The 23,037-nt window shown below is 34.4% G+C and overlaps 4 protein-coding genes and 1 long non-coding RNA gene across 9 annotated transcripts; 3 read left to right on the top strand and 2 right to left on the bottom strand.

The window, feature by feature from the left end:
* The first annotated feature begins 924 nt into the window (after positions 1–924).
* Positions 925–6,163, top strand: LOC145631691 (uncharacterized). 4 transcript variants are annotated; one of them, XM_081683840.1, is made up of 14 exons: positions 925–1,195; positions 1,283–1,363; positions 2,238–2,505; positions 2,724–2,791; positions 3,048–3,261; positions 3,406–3,467; positions 3,545–3,598; positions 3,909–4,026; positions 4,494–4,540; positions 4,680–4,706; positions 5,046–5,121; positions 5,231–5,361; positions 5,464–5,545; positions 6,021–6,163. In XM_081683840.1, exons 2-14 carry the CDS (start codon positions 1,316–1,318, stop codon positions 6,026–6,028), a joined length of 1,203 nt encoding a protein of 400 aa, XP_081539966.1. In that variant the 5' UTR covers positions 925–1,195; positions 1,283–1,315; the 3' UTR covers positions 6,029–6,163. The 4 variants fall into 4 exon arrangements, with proteins under 4 accessions (XP_081539966.1, XP_081539965.1, XP_081539964.1 ...); XM_081683839.1 differs by lacking the exon at positions 6,021–6,163 and having other exon boundaries at positions 927–1,161; positions 1,289–1,363; positions 5,464–5,748; XM_081683838.1 differs by lacking the exon at positions 6,021–6,163 and having other exon boundaries at positions 927–1,161; positions 5,464–5,748.
* LOC145631693 (pathogenesis-related thaumatin-like protein 3.5) lies at positions 5,635–7,668 on the bottom strand. Its single transcript, XM_081683841.1, has 3 exons — positions 7,176–7,668; positions 6,544–6,811; positions 5,635–6,438 (listed from the first exon to the last, which is right to left on the bottom strand). Exons 1-3 carry the CDS (start codon positions 7,666–7,668, stop codon positions 6,054–6,056), a joined length of 1,146 nt encoding a protein of 381 aa, XP_081539967.1. The 3' UTR covers positions 5,635–6,053.
* An 891-nt stretch (positions 7,669–8,559) lies between these two features.
* On the bottom strand, positions 8,560–10,130 carry LOC145631690 (uncharacterized). The gene is made up of 2 exons (XR_014112413.1): positions 9,135–10,130; positions 8,560–8,964 (listed from the first exon to the last, which is right to left on the bottom strand). It is a non-coding gene; the product is annotated as an uncharacterized LOC145631690 (long non-coding RNA).
* Positions 10,131–14,683: 4,553 nt separating this feature from the next.
* LOC145630225 (putative ribonuclease P/MRP protein subunit POP5) lies at positions 14,684–18,279 on the top strand. 2 transcript variants are annotated; one of them, XM_081682477.1, is made up of 4 exons: positions 14,684–14,906; positions 16,190–16,377; positions 16,479–16,616; positions 17,664–18,273. In XM_081682477.1, the coding sequence occupies exons 2-4, from the start codon at positions 16,200–16,202 to the stop codon at positions 17,810–17,812; spliced, it is 465 nt and encodes a 154-aa protein (XP_081538603.1). In that variant the 5' UTR covers positions 14,684–14,906; positions 16,190–16,199; the 3' UTR covers positions 17,813–18,273. The 2 variants fall into 2 exon arrangements, with proteins under 2 accessions (XP_081538603.1, XP_081538604.1); XM_081682478.1 differs by lacking the exon at positions 14,684–14,906 and adding an exon at positions 15,439–15,518 and having other exon boundaries at positions 17,664–18,279.
* Positions 18,280–20,586: 2,307 nt separating this feature from the next.
* On the top strand, positions 20,587–22,281 carry LOC145630224 (uncharacterized). The gene is made up of 2 exons (XM_081682476.1): positions 20,587–20,990; positions 21,585–22,281. Exons 1-2 carry the CDS (start codon positions 20,829–20,831, stop codon positions 22,125–22,127), a joined length of 705 nt encoding a protein of 234 aa, XP_081538602.1. The 5' UTR covers positions 20,587–20,828; the 3' UTR covers positions 22,128–22,281.
* Positions 22,282–23,037: the final 756 nt, after the last annotated feature.

The following is a 23,037-nucleotide window of genomic DNA, read 5'->3' as shown; positions in this document are numbered from 1 at the left end:
TTTATTATATTTTTTTTAATTTTTTTTTTTTGGTATTTTGAATGTTTTTAGCTGTTAGTCTGAAAACTTTTTTGCTCATTTAACCAAAATTATTTTGTCTTCCTCATCTCCTTTAATATTTTTCTTTAACCCCTTCTAATTCTGTAAAGACATTTTGGTTCTTTTACCATTTCCAAGGTTAATGCTTTGATACTTTCTATTTGGCCTAAGCTATTTTAATATTGTCTCTTTTCCTTTCCTTAACCAATATCTCAAACTATAAAAATTTGTTTTATTATAGGAAATAACTTTGAAATGTACATTTGAAAGTTACAAATATAATCTTTAATACAATTTCAACTAATAGAAAATTAAAGTTTTCAACCCCTTCTATAGTTCTCCTTTTTCAACTACATTTTTGAATTAATCCATCTTTTTTTTTTTTCATTCCATCTAATCTCTTAAATAAACTAGCTTTCCTTTGGTTTATTTCCTTAGGGTTTTACATGTTCGTGTGATTGTAGACTAATGTGTCATATATCACAAGGTTTTACGGCTATTATTATTTTGAAATTTATGTGTATTTTTAAAAGTTCTAAAATTTATGTTTAAAGTTAATGGAGTATTTAGGTTTTTGGTGAACATTCTTCTTTAACAAAATTTCCTACTACTCGTAGTTTGATATGCTTCTTCACAGAATCACAGTTCTTTTGAGCTTCTAGACAGAGCAAATTTCAACAGAGTAAAGTAAAACTTACTACTCCATATAATTCACTAACACACACAAATTTACTACTCCATATAGAAGCTATACTGTACAAGTAACAATAATATAATATTTTTTTTTTTTTAAAAAAAAAACCTTCTAATTTTTTTTAAGACCCTTCTAATATCTTTTTTTAGATAAGTTGAAGTTTTTTTTTTTTTTTGACAAGATAAGTCGAAGTTATAATTATTTATTTATGGTAAGTAAAAAATAAAAATCATACACGTCTGTAAACAAAAAAATAAACAATAATTTCCCTCCAATTAATTTGTCTAAACCGTCCTCCCGCCAGTCGCCGCCCTCCACCACTTTGAACAACCATTATCCCCCTTTTTCTTCCAATTCTAAAACCCTAATTTTAATCACTGAAAATATTCGCACAATTTTGATTTCATAGTCCCTCTAATTATAATCTGGTAAAACCCTCTAGTTCGATTTTCCCAATACTTGCTACTTGGATCCAATCACTACATCAATTCTACATTTCTACAGTATCAGTTTTGTTCGAAACGTTTCTATCTTAGTGTTTTTTCTTAGTTGCAGAAACGCTGGAAATTTCGAATCTTGAAGATGGGAGATTCTAGAGAGGCATCTCCTGATTGGTTGCGTTCTTTTCAGGTATTTTCTGATGCTTAAATTCAGTTTCTAAGTTATGGGTTGCTGAATTTTTACTTGAAATATGTTAAGATTTTAGGTTGATGGATTAGGGTTTTTGAAGAACTGTGTAATATTCATTATTAATTTATCTTATGGTTGATTTAATGTAGCAATGAGTTCATGTATCAGTTCAGTCTTCAGTGTGTACTAGTGTTTAATTTTTGGAGAAGTGGTGTTTGAAGTAGTTCAGTGACATAGTCGAAGTGTTCAAGATGTGTTACGATAATGATGTTGAAGGGAGTGATGTTAATTGTTAAATGATTGTTTTTCTGGTTGAAGTGAGCTTAGTTAAGGGTAGCTTGTTGAGTTGCTGGTATGATGCTGGTCATGTTATGGCAAATTTGCCGGAAAAAGGATGTATCTTGAGCTTGTTCGAAAGGTTTATCGGTTTCGGTTTCTGTGCAGATTGTTAGGGTAAGATTGCTTAAATGTTGTATCCTGACCTTACCAAAACCTACACCTACTAGTGATGGGATTAATTCTAGATCTTCTTATATTTTTGTGGTAGTATTGGATTGAATAACAGGATAGAGCACATTTGGGGGTTTAATTCTCTGATATTATGACTACAAATTTGATCAAGCTACTGTAAGACATCAGGTTTTTAATTGAATGCGAGATTCAGGAGGTCTAAGGACCAAATGACCAATTCGGCAATGCACCTTTAATATTCATTGTAGTTGTCACAAATTGGCAGAGAATTTGACCTTTTTATCTGATCTTTTAGGGCAGTAAGCTGTAAATATATCTATTTAATGTTTTTGTTCTGATTTATTTTATGAGAAGTGTCTGGTTGCTTGTTCTTATGTTTTTGAAAATCCATTTTGTGGAACAGGCTCCTACTCAATCTATCACAACTTTGTCATCTGATTCTGAGCCTTCTAGTGACAAAAGCCCTGCAAGAGACGATAATGATATAAAGCATAGAACATCAAACTTATTAGAGGAAGATGGGGAAGAGGATGAAAAAAATTGCAAGATTTCCCCGAAGACTCATACAAAGAAGTCATCTAACAAGAAGTCACCTGTCAAGAAGACAACTAAGAAACGATTGAAAGCTGGTGATGAAACAACTGCCAAAAGGATAAAAACAGAAAAAAGAGGTCTGTAAAACACTAGTACCTATTGTCTTGAAACAATCTCATATGAACAAATAAAAGTGCGATTGGTTCTAATCTTTGAAGTTCTAGGCTGAAACTTGACATATCCATGCTCAATAGTTTTCTGATGTTTACTATTCAACGAATTCTTCTCCTACAAAAAATCCTTATAATTTCTCTATAGTGTAGTATGTTCTTGATGTGATCCTTTTATGAAACAGGGAGTGAAGATGATGAAAATGTTAAGAGAGAAGAAACATCTGATAAATCGGCAGAAACTCCTGCAACTGTAAGTTTCATGCTAAGCCTTCAATGAGTTCTATCCGTTTTATAATACTCCCTAATTAAAATCCACTCGGATTAAGCTTGAAAAGACAATAATCTATTGCTGGCTTGAGACTTGAGAGTCATGTGGGTGCACCTGTTATTGCTTTGCATTGAGATGCAGTAATGGCTCTCTTATGCTTCTTCATCTTCAGGTAGGCTCTGTGAAGTTTGCTTATTTGCTTGCCTCTGATACAAATTTGTGTGTTATTATTTAACAGGCACCAATTCATTCAGTTTGTGATCTGTCATCAGATTCTGAATCCAATTTAGATGCAACTATGAGGGAAAAGAAAGAGATAGATGAGGATGATGACGATGATGACGACACTGCACTCATAAGTACAGTCATAGGAAAATCTACAAAGAAACAGATGAAAAAGGAAGATGTTCAACCGACAGAGAAGAAAACTCATGAGCCTGTGAAAATGGAAGGTAGATTAGTTTAATTTTTAATATGGCTTGTAAATAATCAAAGTTTTAGTTTCATGGTTGTTTAGAGCCAGAGGTACTTCTGTTAAATTTATTTTAAATAAGTCATTTTCTGGTAATAATGTTTTGTGTATATGTGTGTGATAGGAGAAGTTGGCAATATGGATATCGCAGAGGAAAACAAACTTGAGAAGCAAACTGAAGCTGCAGTGAGAGACATTAATATCTTGATATTGCATGTGTCTAATCTTTGGTTTGCTGATACACCTTTTTATGCTAATTGTAGGCTAGCTCCTCTACTTTGCCTTTGATACTGCCTGATAAAGTACATCGCTCTAAGGTAAGCACTTTTATGTTTTTAATTTTTTTTTGGCCTTTTTAAGCCCAAATTTGTTATCTTACTTAACTATGTTGTTCAAGATAATTGTTTCACCTCCAACTCTTCCTTCTCTCCCTTCCTTACTTTCTTGTAGTTAATCCTATATTTTCAGCAAAATGATTTTTTGAGTTTCATAACTTCACCTTATCTGCAACAAATGAATATTTTATGCGTCACAAATAATACCATTTTGTTGCATATAATAAAAAACAGAGGTAGTATATGAAATATAATTATTTCTTGTAGTAATATGAAGTATATGGTTTTGCAGGCACTTGTTGAGTGTGAAGGTGAATCAATTGATTTGAGTGGTGATATGGGTGCTGTTGGACGAGTAATTATTTCAGAGACTCCTTCAAAAGAGTCTGAAATGTTTCTAGATTTAAAAGGTTTGTGTATTGAGCAATCGTAGCCTTCGATAGATAGCTAATGTACAAATCTTGCCCTTTAAGTTAAACAAAAAATAATAAATAAATAAATAAATTCAACTGCTATTAACAACTTTTAGGGACATTCTTTTATAAATATAAATGTTGCCAATGTTCTGTCTTTTGATGCAGTGGTAATTGTTGATCCTCTATTCGACTATTCCTTTAGCCATCTTATCTTATGTCCAGCCACTTTTTATTTTTTCCAAGTCAGTATCTTAGTGAAGCAAATGTCATTAGCCTAAGATTAGAGTTTCTATGCTGTTGAGGTGGCATATTCAATATACTAATATAGGATGGGACGCACAGTACTACTGTAGGACACAGAATGCAATGTATAGAATTAAGTTTTTAATCTTTCCTGATATGCATATACCTCCTGTTTACTCAATTCCTTGTTAAAATTTTCTGTTTTGATGGTAATGCAGGAACCATATACAAGACTGTAATAGTTCCTTCAAGGACTTTCTGTGTGGTACGTTGTACGTTACCATATCCTTCTATATTTTCGACATTAAATGTCTTTACCTTTTGCTGTGGCTAAATTTTTTCATTCGCTATGTGAAAGCGATACCTTATGTAGAAGAACCTTAATCTGTGTAATTTTTCTTCAGGTTAGCATTGGTCAGTCTGAGGCCAAGGTATGTCTGTATGATACCTACACCTTTATCATTTACATTTTCTCATTATTTTTTTTTTTTTTCATATTTATCATTTTTCATTAATTCAAAGATGTCCTATATTCTTCTCCAAATCAAGTGTCTGAAATTGTACTTTGCTCATTACATTTCGGTTAAGGCACCAAAATTTTATGTCCCACATTAGGTGAATAATGTGCTCTTCTCATCCACAATGATGAATTAGGTTGGCCTCCTATAGAGGTTTAATCTAGAATTTTTCATCTAATCAAGAGGGATATAATAAGATTGTGTGAATCGCGTAGTGATGAAAATTCATTTGTTCTAGTATCTCTTGTGCAGATAGAGGCCATCATGAATGATTTTATTCAGCTTAAACCTCAATCAAATGTTTATGATGCTGAGACTATGGTTGAAGGTTAGTTTTTTAACCTTTGAAGTCCTTTTGTAGCCTCATTCTACTCAGATTCATCGTGCAGCTCCTGTGTTGCTATGAGGCTTTATCTGATGCTAAAATTTCTGAGTAGGAACACTGGAAGGGTTCAACTTTGACTCAGATGATGAAACTGATAAGATGACCAAGGATAGTAAAGGTGATCAGAATGAGGGTGAAGAGAAACCTAACAAAAAAGCTAAAGGAAAAGCAGAGAAAAAACCGGTATGTACTAAACAATTCACAGTAGTTATGATGTAATATAATACTAGTATTTTCCTTGAAATAACTTTTTCCTTGTATATGCATGGTTACTATATCATGAAGGCTGCGACTAAAAAGAAGGGGAAAGATGTAGGAGGGAAACAGCCGAAGAAAAGGAAACCTCAGGCACCAAAGAAAGGCAAGGGTAAGAAGTAAATTATGAGATTTGTTTTACTGTTAATAGGTTGTACACCAGTTAGGATATATTCTTGTAGCTGCCAAGATAAACCAAGATAGTCCAATTTTCAATTAGTTTGATCAAAGTTATAGGATATTTATCCTGTGTTCCCTTGTTTCTATTTATTGAATGTGATAACAATTTTCATAATGATAGAGAACGTTTATACATATTACATTATAGAAGATTTCTTCTATCTTCTACGCGCAAGATGTTAGTAATAATTGAGACCTGTCTATGGACTGTCTGGTAATTTAATTTACAGTTGATCTTCCTTGTGTCATTTGAGTTTTAAAGGAACTGGGTTCCATCTTCTGCATTGTTTCTGTATTCTCAGAGATTTCCTTATGTGCTCTCATTTTTCCACGTATAACACCTTCAACCTCTTGTTCTGCCTCATATCTCTAGCTGAGCTTGTTAATTCTGAATTTCTTTCGCCTAGGGTGCTGAAAGTTGATCCTGTTCAAGGAACATTTTATCTCAACAACAGCAAACTAACGATCAAAAGTATATGCACATAATTTGGTAGGGTGGTGTACGAGGAGGACATTTCCCCCTCAGATGCCCCATAACTGTGCTTTTCGAATGGTGAATTGCCAGTGAAGCTTGGAGGTGTATCTTGGCCAATTGGTGCTGGATTGTTGGTGAGACTTGGAGGTGGCGTATATGAGATACTTGGCGGTGACATAGTTGTGCCACCACTTGGTTGTGAACTGTATGTTGGTGGCGATTCATATGGGATGCTTGGTGGTGACATAGCTGTGCCACCTATTGGTGGTGGACTGTTGGTGGAACTTGGTGGTGAATTATATGGAACATTTGGCGGTGATGTAGCTGGGCCACCAATTGGATTATTTGTCCTGCGCCAGATCAGAAGAAAAGAAAGATCAATTAGAGAAGAGAATACAACATTAATGGTGATACATAGGATTCAGGGTATAAAGACAGTTAGAAATGGGCATTACATAGCAGCAGATTTGGGGCAGAACAGTATGGCATAATTATTAGCCTTGCATGTGAATGTGCTTGTGCCATCATCAAAGGCATAACTATACGCCCTCGGACATGCTCTCTTGAAGACTCGTGAATAATACGATGGTTGACATGTTGTCGGATTAGCAAACTGTCCGCTACAGCAGTATTGGGCTAGTCCAAATGCCTCACAGGCACTTTTGCATGCGATCACTCCCTCTGCTCCATCTTCACCCATCACTTGCAGCTCTTTCGGGCAGCCTGTTTGTGAAAAAATTTCATGGAAAACCATCAGCTAATCTATATAATTCTCACCTGGAAACAAGTAAAGAGTAGCGAATGCTATATGATGCATTATATCATACGACTTGTCATATCCATGATAGGAGCTGTTAGCATAAAAAGATACTAAGATAGGCATCAAGGCTCTGTTATCCTTGGCAGCTTCAATTATTCTCTACTTGACTTTGGTATATATGGCTCGAGATTGGTTTGGTTGAACCCGTACTGGCTAGGATCAAACCATGGCATCTACATCGATTCTGCCCTCAGCCACCCCTTATCATGTGCATGACAAGTCATATGAGATTGTCATAGCATTTAGGATAAGCAACTTGAAATTTACCCATGTTAAGATCAGAAATACATCCTGTCGCGTTGCAAGCAGCACCATTAGTCCCAGTAGGCCAGGCAACAAGAGGGAGATTATAACCATCCACCATACTAACATCATAGAAATCCTTGTTACTCCCTTGGCCTAATGTGATCTCAAACAGTGAAGCAGGCGGTGTTGCCCCGCTCCCACCACATTGCAATTTCCCTCCACAATCACCTGTAAGACACTTCCCTGCACCCGTCTGATCAAACTTGCAGCCTGTCCTAGCCCATATCCTGCCTGACCAACCTGGAATCGTCTCAAGCCTCGCAGTCTTTCCGGAATCTAGCTGAAACCCGGTGGATGAAAGTGGGGGCGTTCCCGACCCAGATAATGTCCCGGGCCATATTGTAAATGGGCAGTTATTGGTTATTGTGAATGTGCAAGAAACTGTGCAAGGAAAGAGCAATAAAAAGAGATACAAGTTGAAATTTGTGAGCTTAAACAATAGCTTTTTTAGCATTATAAGAGTTGTTCTGTTTTGTGCACTAGAAAAGGGGAGGAATTAAGAGAGGGAGGGTCTATTCTAAGCTATGGTGGTCTTGAGGGTTTAATGAATTATAGAGGAATTTGGATTTGAAAAATCCGACAATGGAAATACTAAGGTCTACGTTACTTTACTTCATGTATTAGCCGCAATATTAAGTTTTAAAGTTTAGAATTATTTATTTATATATTTATCTATGTATCATGTATGTATTTATGTATTTTTCTTATATAGCCTCAACAAAAAGAAATTCCTTTCTTTCAATTATTTTAACAAATAAGGATTAAAATAAATAGATAAATTGGGAGAGAAGGGTTGATAAGTTGACTTTGCTTGTGTGACAAATTAGGTGTAGTCCAATTTTATTTTTGGGAAAGAATCTTAAACATAGGATTTTGATATAAATGAAGTTCATCATATAAAAGGTACTTGAAGTTTACTTTGCTGCAAAGAATGAATATTTTGCTTTGAACATACACCAAATAATTCCAATGAGATATTTTGATTACTTGTATTATTCTAAGTAGATTCAGAAAAGTATCCTTTGACCTTAGGTTGCCCTAAGTGAAGATGTATGTATCTCTTGCATAGTGTGAAAAGGTGGGGGTACTACCCCAAATAGTACTGCTAGAAATGAAATGCTTCCGTTTTCATGGTGTCGTGGTTCATCTCCCACACCTTAGGGTGCATTGAGTGGGTCGATGGGCATGGTAGCAACAACATGGCCTGTTCATGAGTTAGGCGCAACACTTCCCCTGAAAAGCTCTACTTCGAAACAGATTTATGCAAGCAATGCACATTTTTTTAAAGTCCATAAATTTTGTAGACTTCATTCAACCTTAGGAAACAAGCAAAAACTCTGAGTCAAGTAGCAACATACCACAGTTTTTTCATCTGCCTGAAATTCTGGTGGCAAGAACTGTATTGAAAACAATTCTTTATGTCATACAAGATTCGATTATCACTAATTACATTATATCAATTATTAATACACAATGCTCATACCCTAAACTCACCCGGAAAAAGAAAAAAAAAAAAAAGCTTTGGCATCTCTTACAAACTAAACTTTTTATACATCTTGCTAAAACTTATCAGAAATACTGAAGGACTGCTCTCTTCATCCAACATATTCAAGCCTTCAGAGAATATAACTCTTTCCTGTACTGGCTGTACAGGGCTTCAGGAAGTTCAAAGACAGTAGTTCTGTGAAAAAGATTGCAAATTGAAGCATGTCAACTACTTGTTCATCGTGCCTTCAGAGAATACAACTGCCTCCAAGAAAAAACTGCAGGGATTAGGGATTCGAAGCTGCAAAGAAGCAACTCTTGCAGCATTCAAACTACTGGTTGGTAGTAGGGCAAGAGTACATGAATCTCAAATGGATGGGAAGTGATGAGCCAAATAATCACTGAAACTCCAAAAACAAAGGCTGATACTGTAACCTTATCTGAAATCAGCAATCAACTTCCGGAAGCACTGGAGAATTATGTCATGATATTCAATAGATGAGAAGCATAGATCCTCTCAAGACCTATACCAGGACAGATATGAATAACACAAGATGTCTTCCAAAAAATTCATCTTGTTGATTCAATTCTCAAAGCAGAGATTTAATAGCCCATCAGCTGACACTTGCAGATCGTCCAGTTGATTTAAGACACCTTCATGAAACCCCACATATAGCCATATTTCTGCATTCCTGGAAAGGCAATGAAGGAAAATTTATTAGTAACTTCCTTGTATAGAAATTATACTCAAGAAATCATATAGTACACATAAGCAGATTATAACTCCCTGACTAGAAAAAGTTTGTAACCTGCAAAATAACACCAAAAAAGAGCACACATGTCAAATCCACAAACAACAAATTATAATGGAAGTCGGATGTATCTATGTTGCTCCTTCTCCCTTTGTTCCCCAATTCTTTGCTTTTAATTTTTGGTTTGGGGTTGGGGCAGGGAGGGAAGCAGGGATCAAGAAATGGAAACTGCTCAGTCCAGTTACAACTTACAACTAAAAACAGAAGGAAGTGTCTACAAGCTGCAAGCAATAGCATTATTACAATCGTTACAAACAAAGATTTCTGAGACATTCCCAACCAAGTAGGCAAGAGATAAAAAGAAAAGTCTGGATCATAGCAAAAGCTGCAACAAGATACACCAGATATCAGAGAGATACTAATCATATTATAGCTAATTAAATTTGGAGCAAACATGGAATATGACAAATTGACAACATAGGAGCACCAAAGTAGATGAAGTCTTATAGTTTTCTACATAACCACTAAATTTAGAAATAACAATTCTTCTGCCACACATAAGGGGCGCACAGGGTTCCGCAATTAAGATTCTCACATAGTTCACCATAATGTAAAAGTTAAATGAACTAGGAAAAAAAAGTTAGAAAAAAGGCGCATTAAGCTTATTGAGTTATCTAGTTCAAGTCCATGCCATCTCCAATTTGACTGCAGATTGGGCTGACAGCAGAAAAGGATCTCTCGAAAGGTGAAGGATGTAAGTTTGAATCCCGACGACGCTTGAAAGAACAGCTCTCAGAAGGACAAGCCTCAGGTTCAAACTTCCTGCGGACACCTCTAGCTGCTTGCTGCTCTGTAGGTGTAAGTGGGAAAACCTGTCCACTGACTCTGCACAGTGAGTTGTGATTACCATATAGAATTCGCTGGTTACAATTTTTGTCACAGATATGAGTCTGCCCAGTAAGTCTGCATCGGTACATATTTCCACAGACATGCTCGTTTTGACATTTCCAATCACACTTGTGTCCTGGGTTTGGTCCATCCTGACCCAGAATAGTCGACATATATATAACATTTGAGGAGCCAGTCATCATTGCTGCTGTGTGTGCCTCCATTGAAAGTCTGTGGAACCCCAAAGGAGCAATGTCAATGAAACGACGAAGAGGGCCTTAACCTAAACCCATACAACTTCTACTAAAAATATATATGATTTCAAAGAATTGTCCTAAGAACCTAATACTACTATCTAACAAAAATGTGCAACATACCCATACTTAACTCAAGTTCATTCTAATTCTAATAATTCCGGCCTATTACTCGCTAAATCTGACCATGATTCCTCATTGTTTTCACTAGGCAAATCTCGAATTACAAGTATCAAACCATGTTGATATCTTGTGGAGTTGTGGGTCATTCATAAGCGCTATTGTCAGGTAGAGAAAGTATGTTCTGATACTAGGGTGACCATTCTAAAATCACTCCATACTATAATTTTATTAATAACCAAATAGAAGTTGGTAGATTGAGAGCGACAACCAGCAGTGATGGAGACGAGATTTGATAGATCGGTCCTAGGTCTTACTAGCACAGAGCACGGTAGCACCCCTAAGGACCATAACTTAACCAACTAATCTAACTCGCATCCACAAAAACCATGTACGGAATATATAATTAACCTATATAATCATCTTAATGAACCATCTATCAAATTACATTATTTTTTATTTTAGAAATTGGCCTAAAAGATGTAATTAAACTATAATAAACAGTAGATCTAGAAATAAAACTATAATATAAAGCAGAAATTAACCAATCAGTAACTATCTAGGTAGCTAAAATAATTAAAAACAACCAAATACTAATTATATGATTATATCACAATTAGTTTACCAAAAAATAAAAATGTAAACTTAATCCAATAATGTAATAATTTTTCACAAAATCCAAAAAATGGGTAAAAATAAAATCACGAACCAATTTCACTAATTCAGATAAATACATAAATGAATAAATAATTATAAAATGTGAACTTTAATGGCATGAGATATTTTAAACAAAAACCCCACAAATTGGTAAAAAGAAAATCACAAACCCAGTTCAGTAATTAAGATCAAAAACAAAAATAAATTAATTTAATAATTAAAAAATAAAAAACACTTACTTGTTAGCTGAATTAAGAAAAACCCAAATGAAGAACCTGCAAAAAAACCTAGCAACACCAAAAACAAAACAAAATTCCACTCTCTCTCTCCTTTCTCTCTCTAAGAATTTTCTTGAAATTTGTGAAAAAACTGGGAAATGTTAGGTTAGGGGAAGGTAAGTATTTATAGAGTGAGATGGGATAAAAGAAACAAGATAAGGGGTATTATTGGAAATTAAACTAAATTCAATTGAAATTTCCTCAAATTTCACTTAAATTTGAATTCCGCAATAAAAATAATCACATTTTTTGTCCTTTTATTTGTAAAATTTGTCATTAAGACCATAAAATTAGGAAGAAGTCAAAGTCTTCGCTTTTATTTTTATTTTTGTAGAGAGAGAACGAAGAGAGAGAAAGTGTGAGTGAAGAAGAAGTTGGCGAGTGAGACGGAGGTGCATTAACAGTCACGTGTGAGTGGGGTGACTTTAACTTGAGGTTTTGAGATGGTGACACGTGGTGGAATCAGATTCATTTTGGCCGGTGTTTATAGTTTTCTCTCTCCTCTTTCCTGCATGTTTGGATGTAGCCGTTACATTATGGTAGGCCGTACAATTTTTTTAATCTAATGCCCCCTTCACTTAAAGAGTGTTTTTACAAAATCCGTAAAAAAAAAATTCTTAATTGACAAGTCATTATCTCTCACTCTCGCCTTGATTTTCTAATTAATTTGCCTCTTTTTAAGTTTACGATTAATTTGATAACGAATCATTCTTTAAGCCTTATCAAATTTTTATGGACGCGCTAATATCAAAAAATCGACTATAATTAGGATAATCTTTGAGGGACGGAAGGGAATGAAAAATTAAGTAATGTTTGGTGAATAGTAGATTAGTAGTAGTGAGTGGTTTTGTTTGTTTGTGATTAAGAAAATAATGATGATGGGGTTAGTGATCTTTGCTTTGGATTTGGACGTTTAGTAGGTGGGGGCCGTGGGCCCACTTTTTGTTCCTTTTGATCTTTTTATCTTGATATTTATTTTGTTACTTTTGGTGGTGTGAATAATGGCATTAGATAAATTGATTTTAGCAATTCAACATCTCTAGGTGAAGGAATCTACTAGTAGGGTTTTTTTTTTTTTTTTGAAGGACTTGATCCCTTACTTGTGTTGTTCCTAACACATTTCAATATAATAATGAATTAATGAGAGAGGAATCGAGAATAAAGATATATAGTAGTGAAGGAATAGCCTTTGAGAATCGTTTCAAACTAATTAATTAACTTATCATATTAATGGCCTCATGCATGAACCTTAATTATCTTATATCCTTCATTGTACCAAGTACATGGTTAATTAATATTATTATTATTTTAACTACATGATTAATTAATATTATTGTTATAATGTAGATTCTCTACCTATGAGTTAATGTCAAAACTAGCTTACGTTTGGAGGAAGAGAAGAAATGAAAATACATTTACGGGATAAGAGATAAAGCAAGGTAACTAGGTAAGGGGGGGATATATGAAATTGTATAAGGATAGCGGAAATAAATTATCTACTGTTTGATATGAGGGATATGTCATATGTATAAAAGGAATAAAGATAGAGAATTGGTGGCTAGGATAATCTTATAATAATAGAAAAATAAACTCCCATAACTGTCGAGAGTTGGGAATAAGTAGTAATGACCAGAGTACTAATAGTTTAGGTGTTAAGGTTGGTGCAGCTCGATTAAAAGTCGAATAAAAAAGGGTAAAATAATTACTAAGACAAGCGTCGAAAACGGATTGGGTGGTTTGTGTCAATGTAAGTCGTGGGTCATTGGGCATTTGGGCCAATAATAGATATGTCAATAATCAAGCAACTAAGCAAGGGAAAAGAATGGAGGAGAGACAAAAGAAAGTGAGTATGGGTAAATGTGGAATTGTAGGATCCAATGTTGTCAAAATCGCGATTTGGATCATATGATCTTATATATATCATTAAACGACTTGGATCGTGCTTAAAATCGAATATGTATAGAATCGAGCATAGGATTCTTAGCATGTTTCGGATCAGTATGATCTTACGTGTATTATCAAATGACTTGGATCATGCTTAAAATTGGATGTGTAGAATCGTGCTTAAAATCGGATATGTGTAGAATCATGCTAAAAATCAGATATGTGTAAAATCGTGCTTAAAATCGAATATGTGTAAAATCGTGCTTGTATAGTATTCTTATTATTGCATATGATTAGTAGGACCATGAGGATCAATATGATCGCGAGGATCACTAGAATCACGACCATATTTTGATACCATAGGATCAGTATGATTGCGATCATATTCCGATCATATAGGATTAGTAGGATCGCGATTCTATTTGATTCAAACGATGCTACATTAAAGTTTAAGTAATTGTCTTAGTGTTATATTTGAACTATAACTAGCAAATGGGTCATTTAAATTGGGAATGGGACAAGTCATTTTGAATCATCTAATATTCGATTTGGATTCGGGTTGTGTTGGGTTTGGGTTTTGGGTATGTTTCAGGTTGGGTATCAACTCGGGTCACTTTCGGTTCAAGTCAATTCCCGGTCGAGTATATTCAGGTTGTTCCATTTGTGTGTCGATATTATTGATCAAGCTCAAATCAATAATTTTATTCGGTTTATGAGTTCATTTATACTTGGAGATGAATTGAAACAGTTTGAGTCATTTTTGACACTAGACAATAATATTTTGGGTATAAGATAATTTTAGTTTAGAATATTTTGCGTATCGGGTTTGCTTGGGTTAAGAGATTTGGGTTAAATTTAGATCGAGTCAACTTCAAGTTGGGAATAATTAGGTTGGGTCATTTTGAGTATTGGGCTAAGATCGGGTCAACTCCGCATTCAAGTCGGGTAGTCGAGTCGGTTAGATTTAAGGTCAGTTTCTGGTCGTCGTTTTTGAGTCATGGGTCGGGTTAGGATTGCGAGGTCTAATTTGGACTAAAAAATAAGGTAAAAAAAAAAAAAGGAAATTTATCAATGATAGCCTCTGTTCTTGCTTTGATTAATGACATTGTTGACGTTTTCCGTTAATTTTAACTCATTACACACAACCATGATTAATTATTTCAATTATTTTAAAAATTAAAAGTAAAATTTAAAAACCCATCCCCAAGACCCAAGTAACCCAAACCTCCATTGACAACCACCCCAGGCGCCACCCACTGACCGGAACTCTCGCTGCCCGCCGATTCATTCTACAAGTTTCCATTTTTCAAGGTATTCAAGCTGCTACTGCGTATTTTCGTTGCAACTTTGCAAATAATCAAGCGGCCAATTAGGGTATGTTCTTAAAATTAGGGATTTTTCATTATTTTTATTTTTCTTTGTTTGCTTAGTAAATTTTAGTATTTTTTTGTGTTTTTTTTGTTTTTTTTTTTGGGTAGGGATTTGTTTTGCTTCTCTGTTTTTCATTTTTTTTTTTGATTTTTTTTTAAAATTTTTTTTTAGGAATTATGTTAGGATTCTTAAATCATGTACAAAGCTTATTAATTTTGAATTGAATGTTGAAGGTTAAAGTGCTGCATTTCTCATTCCCTAATTCGAATTTCATTCCCCTTTATGTTAAAAATTGATTCTTGGAATTGTTTACGGAGTATTTTGTATTGTTTGTTATCAATTCATATTATTGGGTACATTAGTATATTAAAGTGTTGATTTTAAGCTCAATTTCATGGTGTTTCGATATAGGTATGATCATGTTAGTGTTGATTAATTGCTGTAGAAGTTGGTGTGGATTTTTCAGTGCAATTATGGAATAAGTGTGAAATTGGAGTTATGTTTGTTGTAACAGGCTTACAGCTGGTCTATTGTGGAGTTGTGGTGGTTGGATGGTAGTCAATACTCAATAGTGATAATCTCCATTATGTACTTCATAGTTGCTTATGAACTTGGGTATTCTTTTGAAAAATTTATCATCAATTAATTGGGAAATGATGAAATTCACCTAATTTTACGAAAGCGATGCCAATTTGATATTTGACTCATTACTCTATATGTCTTAATGATATTTCATGGCACTTGTCATGGACATATTCTGGTTATATAACTTGAAGGTAATAAATAATAAAAAGTACAAAAAATGAGATCCTTGTTAGTTGAGTTCATTGAAAATGTACTTATGTTTTCATTTTTATTATGATTGAATATAAACTCACCATTTTAGATACATATATTTTTGGTAGTGCTTCGGAAAGCAACTTTATTATTAGTTTGGCTATTTTCTAGTAGCTTGCACCTGATGCCCTAATCAATGTATGTCCATTGTTTTTTCATGTTTAGTGCAACACCGTGAATTTGCTGTAAACAAATGTTTGCTTTTTTCCTTGATCTTCATGCAAAACCACTCATGCTCTTAGGCCCTCAAGGATTTCTTTTGGTTAATTTTGGTGGTATGTAGTGAATTCATGTGATGGGTTTATTACTTGTTTGACTGTTGTATTGCTGCTAGTTAAGGTCTCCTTTCAATCGGCATTTTCAGCATGCATCTAATTGCGTATTCTTTCCTGAAATATAATGATTTAAGGACTGATGTAGGATGACATTTTCTGTTGTCTTTTATACAGGTGAGAAGTCATGGTGGGATTTAAAAATAGGTACATGGTGTTGGAAATTTTTCTGGATCCTAACAAGGATCTCATGGTGGATGATCCTGTTATTGTTACCCAGTTCAATGTGGCGAAAGCAATAAAAGACAGTATTCTTATCAACTTTGGGGAGTGCGGTCTTGCTTCATCCCTTGGCTCTTTCCAAGGTAAGAGACTATACATGGTTTGCGTATAACACAATTTGATTTAATGTCTGTTTACTTGTTTTTTTCTCTTCTTCTGACTTGAGGCATGAATATTTCTGCAGTTAAGTATGTGAATCCAATAACAAAGTTGTGTATGGTTCGAACATCAAGGGAGGATTACCAGAAAGTCTGGTGTGCAATTACCATGGTATCAAGCATTGGAAACTGCCCTGCTTTATTTAATCTGCTTGATCTAAGTGGTGAGTAGCTCACCAACTATTGAAAAATGAAATAGCTAAATCAAGTTTTCCTGAATTTCTGTAATCTGTATACATGACTGGTCTGAATAAGCAACTACTTCACAAATCTTCTCTAAGCATTGACCTTTTGATCTGATCTGTTGGCAAATCGCTGAATTACAATAATTTTATGTTAAGTGCTGTGGTCTTAGAGCTCGAGCATTCAAACACCTGTTAAGTTTGTCATGTTGATTCCTGGGCAATATGATATTATATGTATTTAACAATCCAATTCTGTTTGCTACAGATAAATAAAAGTTCGTGGTTGACATGCTTTCTAAAAAGCAATGGGGTTGAGGTGGTGGAATAGTGGCACTGTTCCCCACCTCAAAATCCTATGGTCTAGGGTCCATGTCTCATATGACTCATAGTCTCATATTATGGATTTAGACTCCATCTTACCCAAAAAAAGATTAGAAAAAGAGGCTAATGGAGCACTCAGTTGATACTAGGCCTGTTATTCAACAGTTTCAACCCAAAGAGAAGAAATCCAGAATGACTGAAATGAGGTTTTGGTTTTAATCATAGGTCGTCTGTCAGCTGGTCATTTGTATACAACTCTAGTCTATTAAGATTTGTTAGCCCCATGCTGACTGCCGAAACCGTAACTTAGTTGATGATTATTTAGATTGACAAGTTGACAACCTTAGATGAAGTTAGACTCACAATCCACAATTCCGCACCTTTATTTTGCTTTTGCTCTTTAACATCACTGAACAAACTCTAGTACATATATCAGTGAGCTTTCAATCTAGATGGTCTGGTGCAGCATTTATTTGATATTCACTTAAGTTGCTAGCTGTGGCTGTGACTGTGACTTGTAGTAACACATGGGGCATATTCTCAGGGAGGTGAATTTATCCTTATAGTCAGCTAATCTAACTTCTGATGATTCAATATGATTATAAACTGAAATTACTACAATAAAAAAATCCGCTCTTCCTGTTTGTTTCCATGGTTGAGCTGAGAATGTCATTTGCTGACGCTCTTCGTTTTTATATGAGACAGGGAGTATTAAAGCTTGCAGAAAAGCTGCCTTGAGCTGTGAAGAAGCAAAATTTGCACAGTATAAGCTTTTAAAGGGAGGTCAAGTTACAGATGAGTTAAATCGCCAAATGCAGAACTGTTTCGAGAGGATAAAAGTACTGGAACATTAGTGAGTATTCCTGTATTTAACTCACTATTGTAGTTCGGGAATTGAAGATTTGAAGATGCTTAGATAATCTTCCAATTTTGTATGATGCTCCATATGAATTAGGTTATGTGAAAATTATGCCTAGTTGGCAGCTAATTTAAGGTCCGCATAGAGTTCAGTGAGATGAACTCAGTTTTGCTAGTAAGTTCTTTCACAACTAAGTTTAGCTATTTGAATGGCCTTGATTTTCTGTACCATTGTTTTGAGTTCCAGAATCAAGTTCTCTTGTTTCATATAGTCTACGATTATGCCTAGAACCCAATTTATATGTATAGTAGATGATGGCCCCGTGATCTGATTGTATCAAACGCCATGACCTGCTGTCCCTAACACATGACTTAAGGCTAAGGCAAGTTTCTGTATTGTAGAAGTTTTCTGAGCATCTAAAACTGTTTTCAGTTTCTTCTTACCTTTCTTTCAAGTGGATTATATACCGAGTTAGAAGTTAGAAGTTAAGGCAGTAAATTTCTTATATGATGCTACTACACACAATAATCCAGGTCCTTTTGGATGTTATCAGCATTTAGTCACAGTTTTTAAGTTTCTGCATTTTCTTTGGGAAAGGTACGTAACTACATACAAAGTTTATGATATATGTGGGTCAGGATTGGGTTGATGACTCTTAGGTTAACAACCCCACACTTCACACCTTTCTAGTTCCTCACAGGCTTCCATGCGGCCATGCCCCCGGTATGAACGGAATCCTTGTCACTTCGGTGGGGTAGGTACTGTTGGAGATGCTATCACCACGACCGACTTGAGTCTTTAAGTTTTTGTTAGTATAAGGTCTGAATGGTGAACAGATTATATAGCTTTAAATTCTCTCCTCTTTTATGGGCATGCAGTGTGGATCATAAACTCGGTTCGAGTACTGATCGCTCTTGTATAAAATAGGGTGTTTAGTACATACAGCAGTACATTAATATGTGCGGGTGTCTATGGACCGTACTGCCTTTATTTAATGCTTGCTATTGATTAGATACAGTCAATTTAGAGGTTGCTTTAAAATTGGGCTTGTGGATTTAGATTAACAATCAGTCCATTACCATTACTTTAATTCAGATTTGGGATTTGTTGCCATGAAAATTTTACTGCACACAAACAAATACATTTACAGAGTTAATTTGTTGTGCACACTATTCTTGTACAGGGTCATGCTACGTTAATTTGTAGTGTAGACGAGAGTTGATCTTAGATCTTGATTATCGGCCTCTACATTTTATAAACTTTATAAGCGAAGTTAGTAGACATCAGTCATAATTCATACACGTGCTGTCATGCATGTTAAATTATATACTTCGTATATCAGTATATTCTCGTTACTAACTCACTGTAAGTGTGCTCTGTGCTTGTGTAATTAAGTAAATTAAAGCACCTTGTCCACCATTAATTAAGTTGTTCATGCATTTAAATATATGTAATCTGTAGGTTAAAGTGAAAGATCATTTGGTTGATGAATTATTATTCCCCTTGTGATGGAACAAAGCTAGAGATCAGAGAATATTCTGTATTTAGCGCATGGCTTCAGTTCTTGGTGAATTCTTATTAAGGGCTTTACATTGTGTCAGTAAATATAATTATCACATGCTTGGATCAACTAGTAAAAAGAGGTTTATTTTTCTAAGGTGACCTTGACATTAGCTAATAAACATTTTATATATTTCATAATATGATGCGGAATTACGGAGTATTTTGTATTAATTTAAAAATGTATGACAAAATCATGCGTATGTCAGTGTTATTAATGTTGATAGGCGTCAATGCGTCATGCACCAAAAAAATATTTTTGGTGACAGTGTGACACCCGAGGAAGCTCTGGTGAGGATCGGATTTTGGGTAGTATCTGTGGTGGATTTCCCAACGAATTTACTAGCGTCATGTTTGCTTTGTGGTTTGTGTATTTCAGAGTCAATATTGACAGACCTAGTGGATTTTTAAAACATAATGAAGAAGGTAGATTATAATATTTCAACAACCCATTATATGAAGATTATTGTGTGCCAATTACCCAGCTGATCCCCCTTCTGTTTAACCACTTAAAGTTGTGTACCATTGCATTTACATTAAGCAACCTTTACATATTATGCCTATTTGATGCTGCATTTTAGGCTTTTTGTCCTTAACAATGGTAACCATAGTCATGTACAAGAAACCCTTTTGTGGACATTTGCTGGGTTCGATCCCGAATTAATTAAGGCCAATCTTAAATTGAAAGTTACTAGTATAATTCAAAGTTACTTCTTTCATTCTCTATAAACTACAGAGTAGTACGGAGTATTGTTTAATCTGAGCAAACATTATACGAAATACAAGTATCATGATTAGGGGAGGTTGATTATTTTACTGTATTATATTTCCGCTAAAAATAAAAAGTGATACCAAGTACTCCCCGGGGTATTCGTTAGCATTTGCCTTTAAATATTGATATTAATTAAAAATTAATTTTATTATTTTCAAATTTATACTACATTGTAGAACCAAAATTGATCATAATGAAAGTTAAAAAGTTAGCGGCGTTGGATTAAATTTATGAAGAAGGTTTGGTGGGCATCACAAGCAAAGTAGCAGACTCCACACTTTCACACACAAAATACAGTCATACTCCAAATAAATTTATAATTAAAGTAAAAATGTAATTAATTTTTAACAAGTGTAACTCTTTATAAATACTTCCTAGTTAACACTATTTTTTGTTGTCATAAAATTCCTCCTTATTTTCCTCCTAATCTTATGCATTTCGTTAAACACTTGAATTCCTCTGTTTTCTTCTTTCTACCATCTTTCAAAATTTTATTTTCTCATTTTCTGTTCTTCTACATTTAATAATAAGATTAAGAATAAGGGTTTAAATTGGGAATATCCTCCATTTTTTTGGGATAGTATTAATTCTTTTGATATTTAAATCATTCAAAAGATTTAAGATTTAGCTAAAAGGGTTTTTTTCTTCAACAATATACAAAGATACAAGTAAAATAAAAATGAAGGAGAAAGTATTGGATTATTTTTTGGTACCTTTGGGTTTATTGATAATGGTGGGATACCATGTTTGTCTTTTTTACAAAATCATGAAACAACCCACCAAAACTGTCGTTGGAATTCATGCTATTAATCGACGTTTATGGGTTGAAGCTATGATGGAGGTATTTTCTTAATCTTTATATTTTCTGATATTATTTTTAGGTATATATTTGTGTTTCATCTGGTGAAGAATCAATCTTTATTGTTTTTTGGGATCAAATACAAGTTATTTGAAAGTGTATAATTTTTATTTTTTTTTACCTATTTTCAATATGTTAATATCGGAGATTGATCAATGTCGCAGTGCCATACACTCACGTAGTCACATACATGTAAATTGTTACCATCAATTAAATTACACCCTCCGTTTTTAAATTACATTTCTAATTCTAGTATTAATTCCTCATATAATAGAGAGAAGTAGGAAGGTAATTTGGGGACAGAGGGAATACGAAGTAATTGAATTTATTGTACATGGTGTACTTGTTACAGTAGTACCTCCATATGATTTATTTTATTTGATGAATGTTCCAAGAATTTCACATTGTATTTGGTACTTTCTACGACTAACCAAATGTTCACAACTTTACATTGTATATCTTTGAGTCATCCTTTTGCTTATTACTCTGTAGTATTTCAAAGTTTTACTGTATTATCTTATTACTGTGAATAGCCATCAGAAAAAATTCACTAACAAAACTCAATGAATATGGCAGGACACAAAGAATGCAGTATTAGCAGTACAAACACTGAGGAACAACATAATGGCATCAACCCTGTTGGCATCAACAGCCATCATGCTCAGCTCAGTAATCGCGGTGCTTATGACAAGCCGAGGCAGTGGCAGTATGTTCGGTCTTGTATTAGGGGACGCGAGCCAAATGGGATTCTCTGTTAAGTTTTTTAGCCTTGTGGTATGCTTCCTCTTGGCCTTCCTGCTAAATGTGCAATCGATAAGGTATTACAGTCATGCTAGCATCCTCATCAATGTACCATTCAAGAAGGTTTCTTCTCCATACATGACTGCTGATTATGTAGGGAGGATTGTTAATAGAGGAGGCTACTTCTGGTCACTCGGATTGCGTGCCTTCTACTTCTCGTTCCCATTGTTTCTTTGGATCTTTGGTCCTATACCTATGTTCTGCAGCTGCATTTCTTTGGTTATTTTGTTCTATTTCTTGGATTTCACCGTCGAATTTGGGGCTTTGAGTGATGGTGAATGTGTGTTGGATGGTCATGATGAAGAACAAGCTAGGTAGATGACTTTGTTAAAAACATAGTTTCATGTATGGTGGGTTGTTTGTAGTTCGACTAGGTTTCCTTTAAGTAGGATCATCAACTGATATCTAATAGAAACACCAGAAATAATTAGAAAAGCAACTTAAATTCAATCAAAGTTGAGTTGAGTTGCATTATATTGCAACATATACTTCTTTGGGTTGTAGTATTTTTGTTGAATTTTTGTATGTTACTTTAGTAGATTTAATTTGCAAAAGCTGAACATTCGCATAACCCCTTTAGAATTTCTACCTAACGCACTTCTAGTTCTACTTTTCTGTGAAGTATTAACGTGACAACTAATTCCGAACAAAGAAATTAAAGTACATCTATGTGCATAACAACTTGACAATTAATTCTGGACAAAGGGAGTATATCTACTTTTTTTTTTTTGTGAAAAGAGAGTATATATACGTGGCACTACTCGATTACCCATTTGACAAATGATGCAATATCTACGTGACTAAATACATATATGGAGTGAACTCCTCTAAAGTTGTTATACAATTACTTCAATAGGAGTATTTACTTTTGAATGAACAAAGTTTGTTACCTTCCTACCTAGTAGCTTAGGAACAATAGAGGTACATGGTAATGTTTATAGACTCAGCAAACATTATAACAAACATAAATGGGCTTCCAACTTCCAAGTGGTGCCATTAAAACAACGATACATACAACTTGCATAGTTGCATGCCTTCCCATATAGGGTGAGTCGTACACTTCACACTTGTAAGAGCAATTGCAACATTCATTATAAATGAAGTTGGTTGACAATTTGGCATATATGAAGAATATCTATATATGGAAAATTGACTTCATCCCTTGCTTTTACTTGCTTCTTTACACATTTAATTGAAATCACACATAATTGATTAATATGGATACATC

Source organism: Chenopodium album, chromosome 5 (genome assembly GCF_948465745.1).
Source record: "Chenopodium album chromosome 5, dcCheAlbu1.1, whole genome shotgun sequence".
Classification (NCBI taxonomy): Eukaryota; Viridiplantae; Streptophyta; class Magnoliopsida; order Caryophyllales; family Amaranthaceae; genus Chenopodium; species Chenopodium album.
The sequence above is the reverse complement of the archived record's forward strand: the minus strand, read 5'-3'. Positions and strand labels throughout refer to the sequence as shown.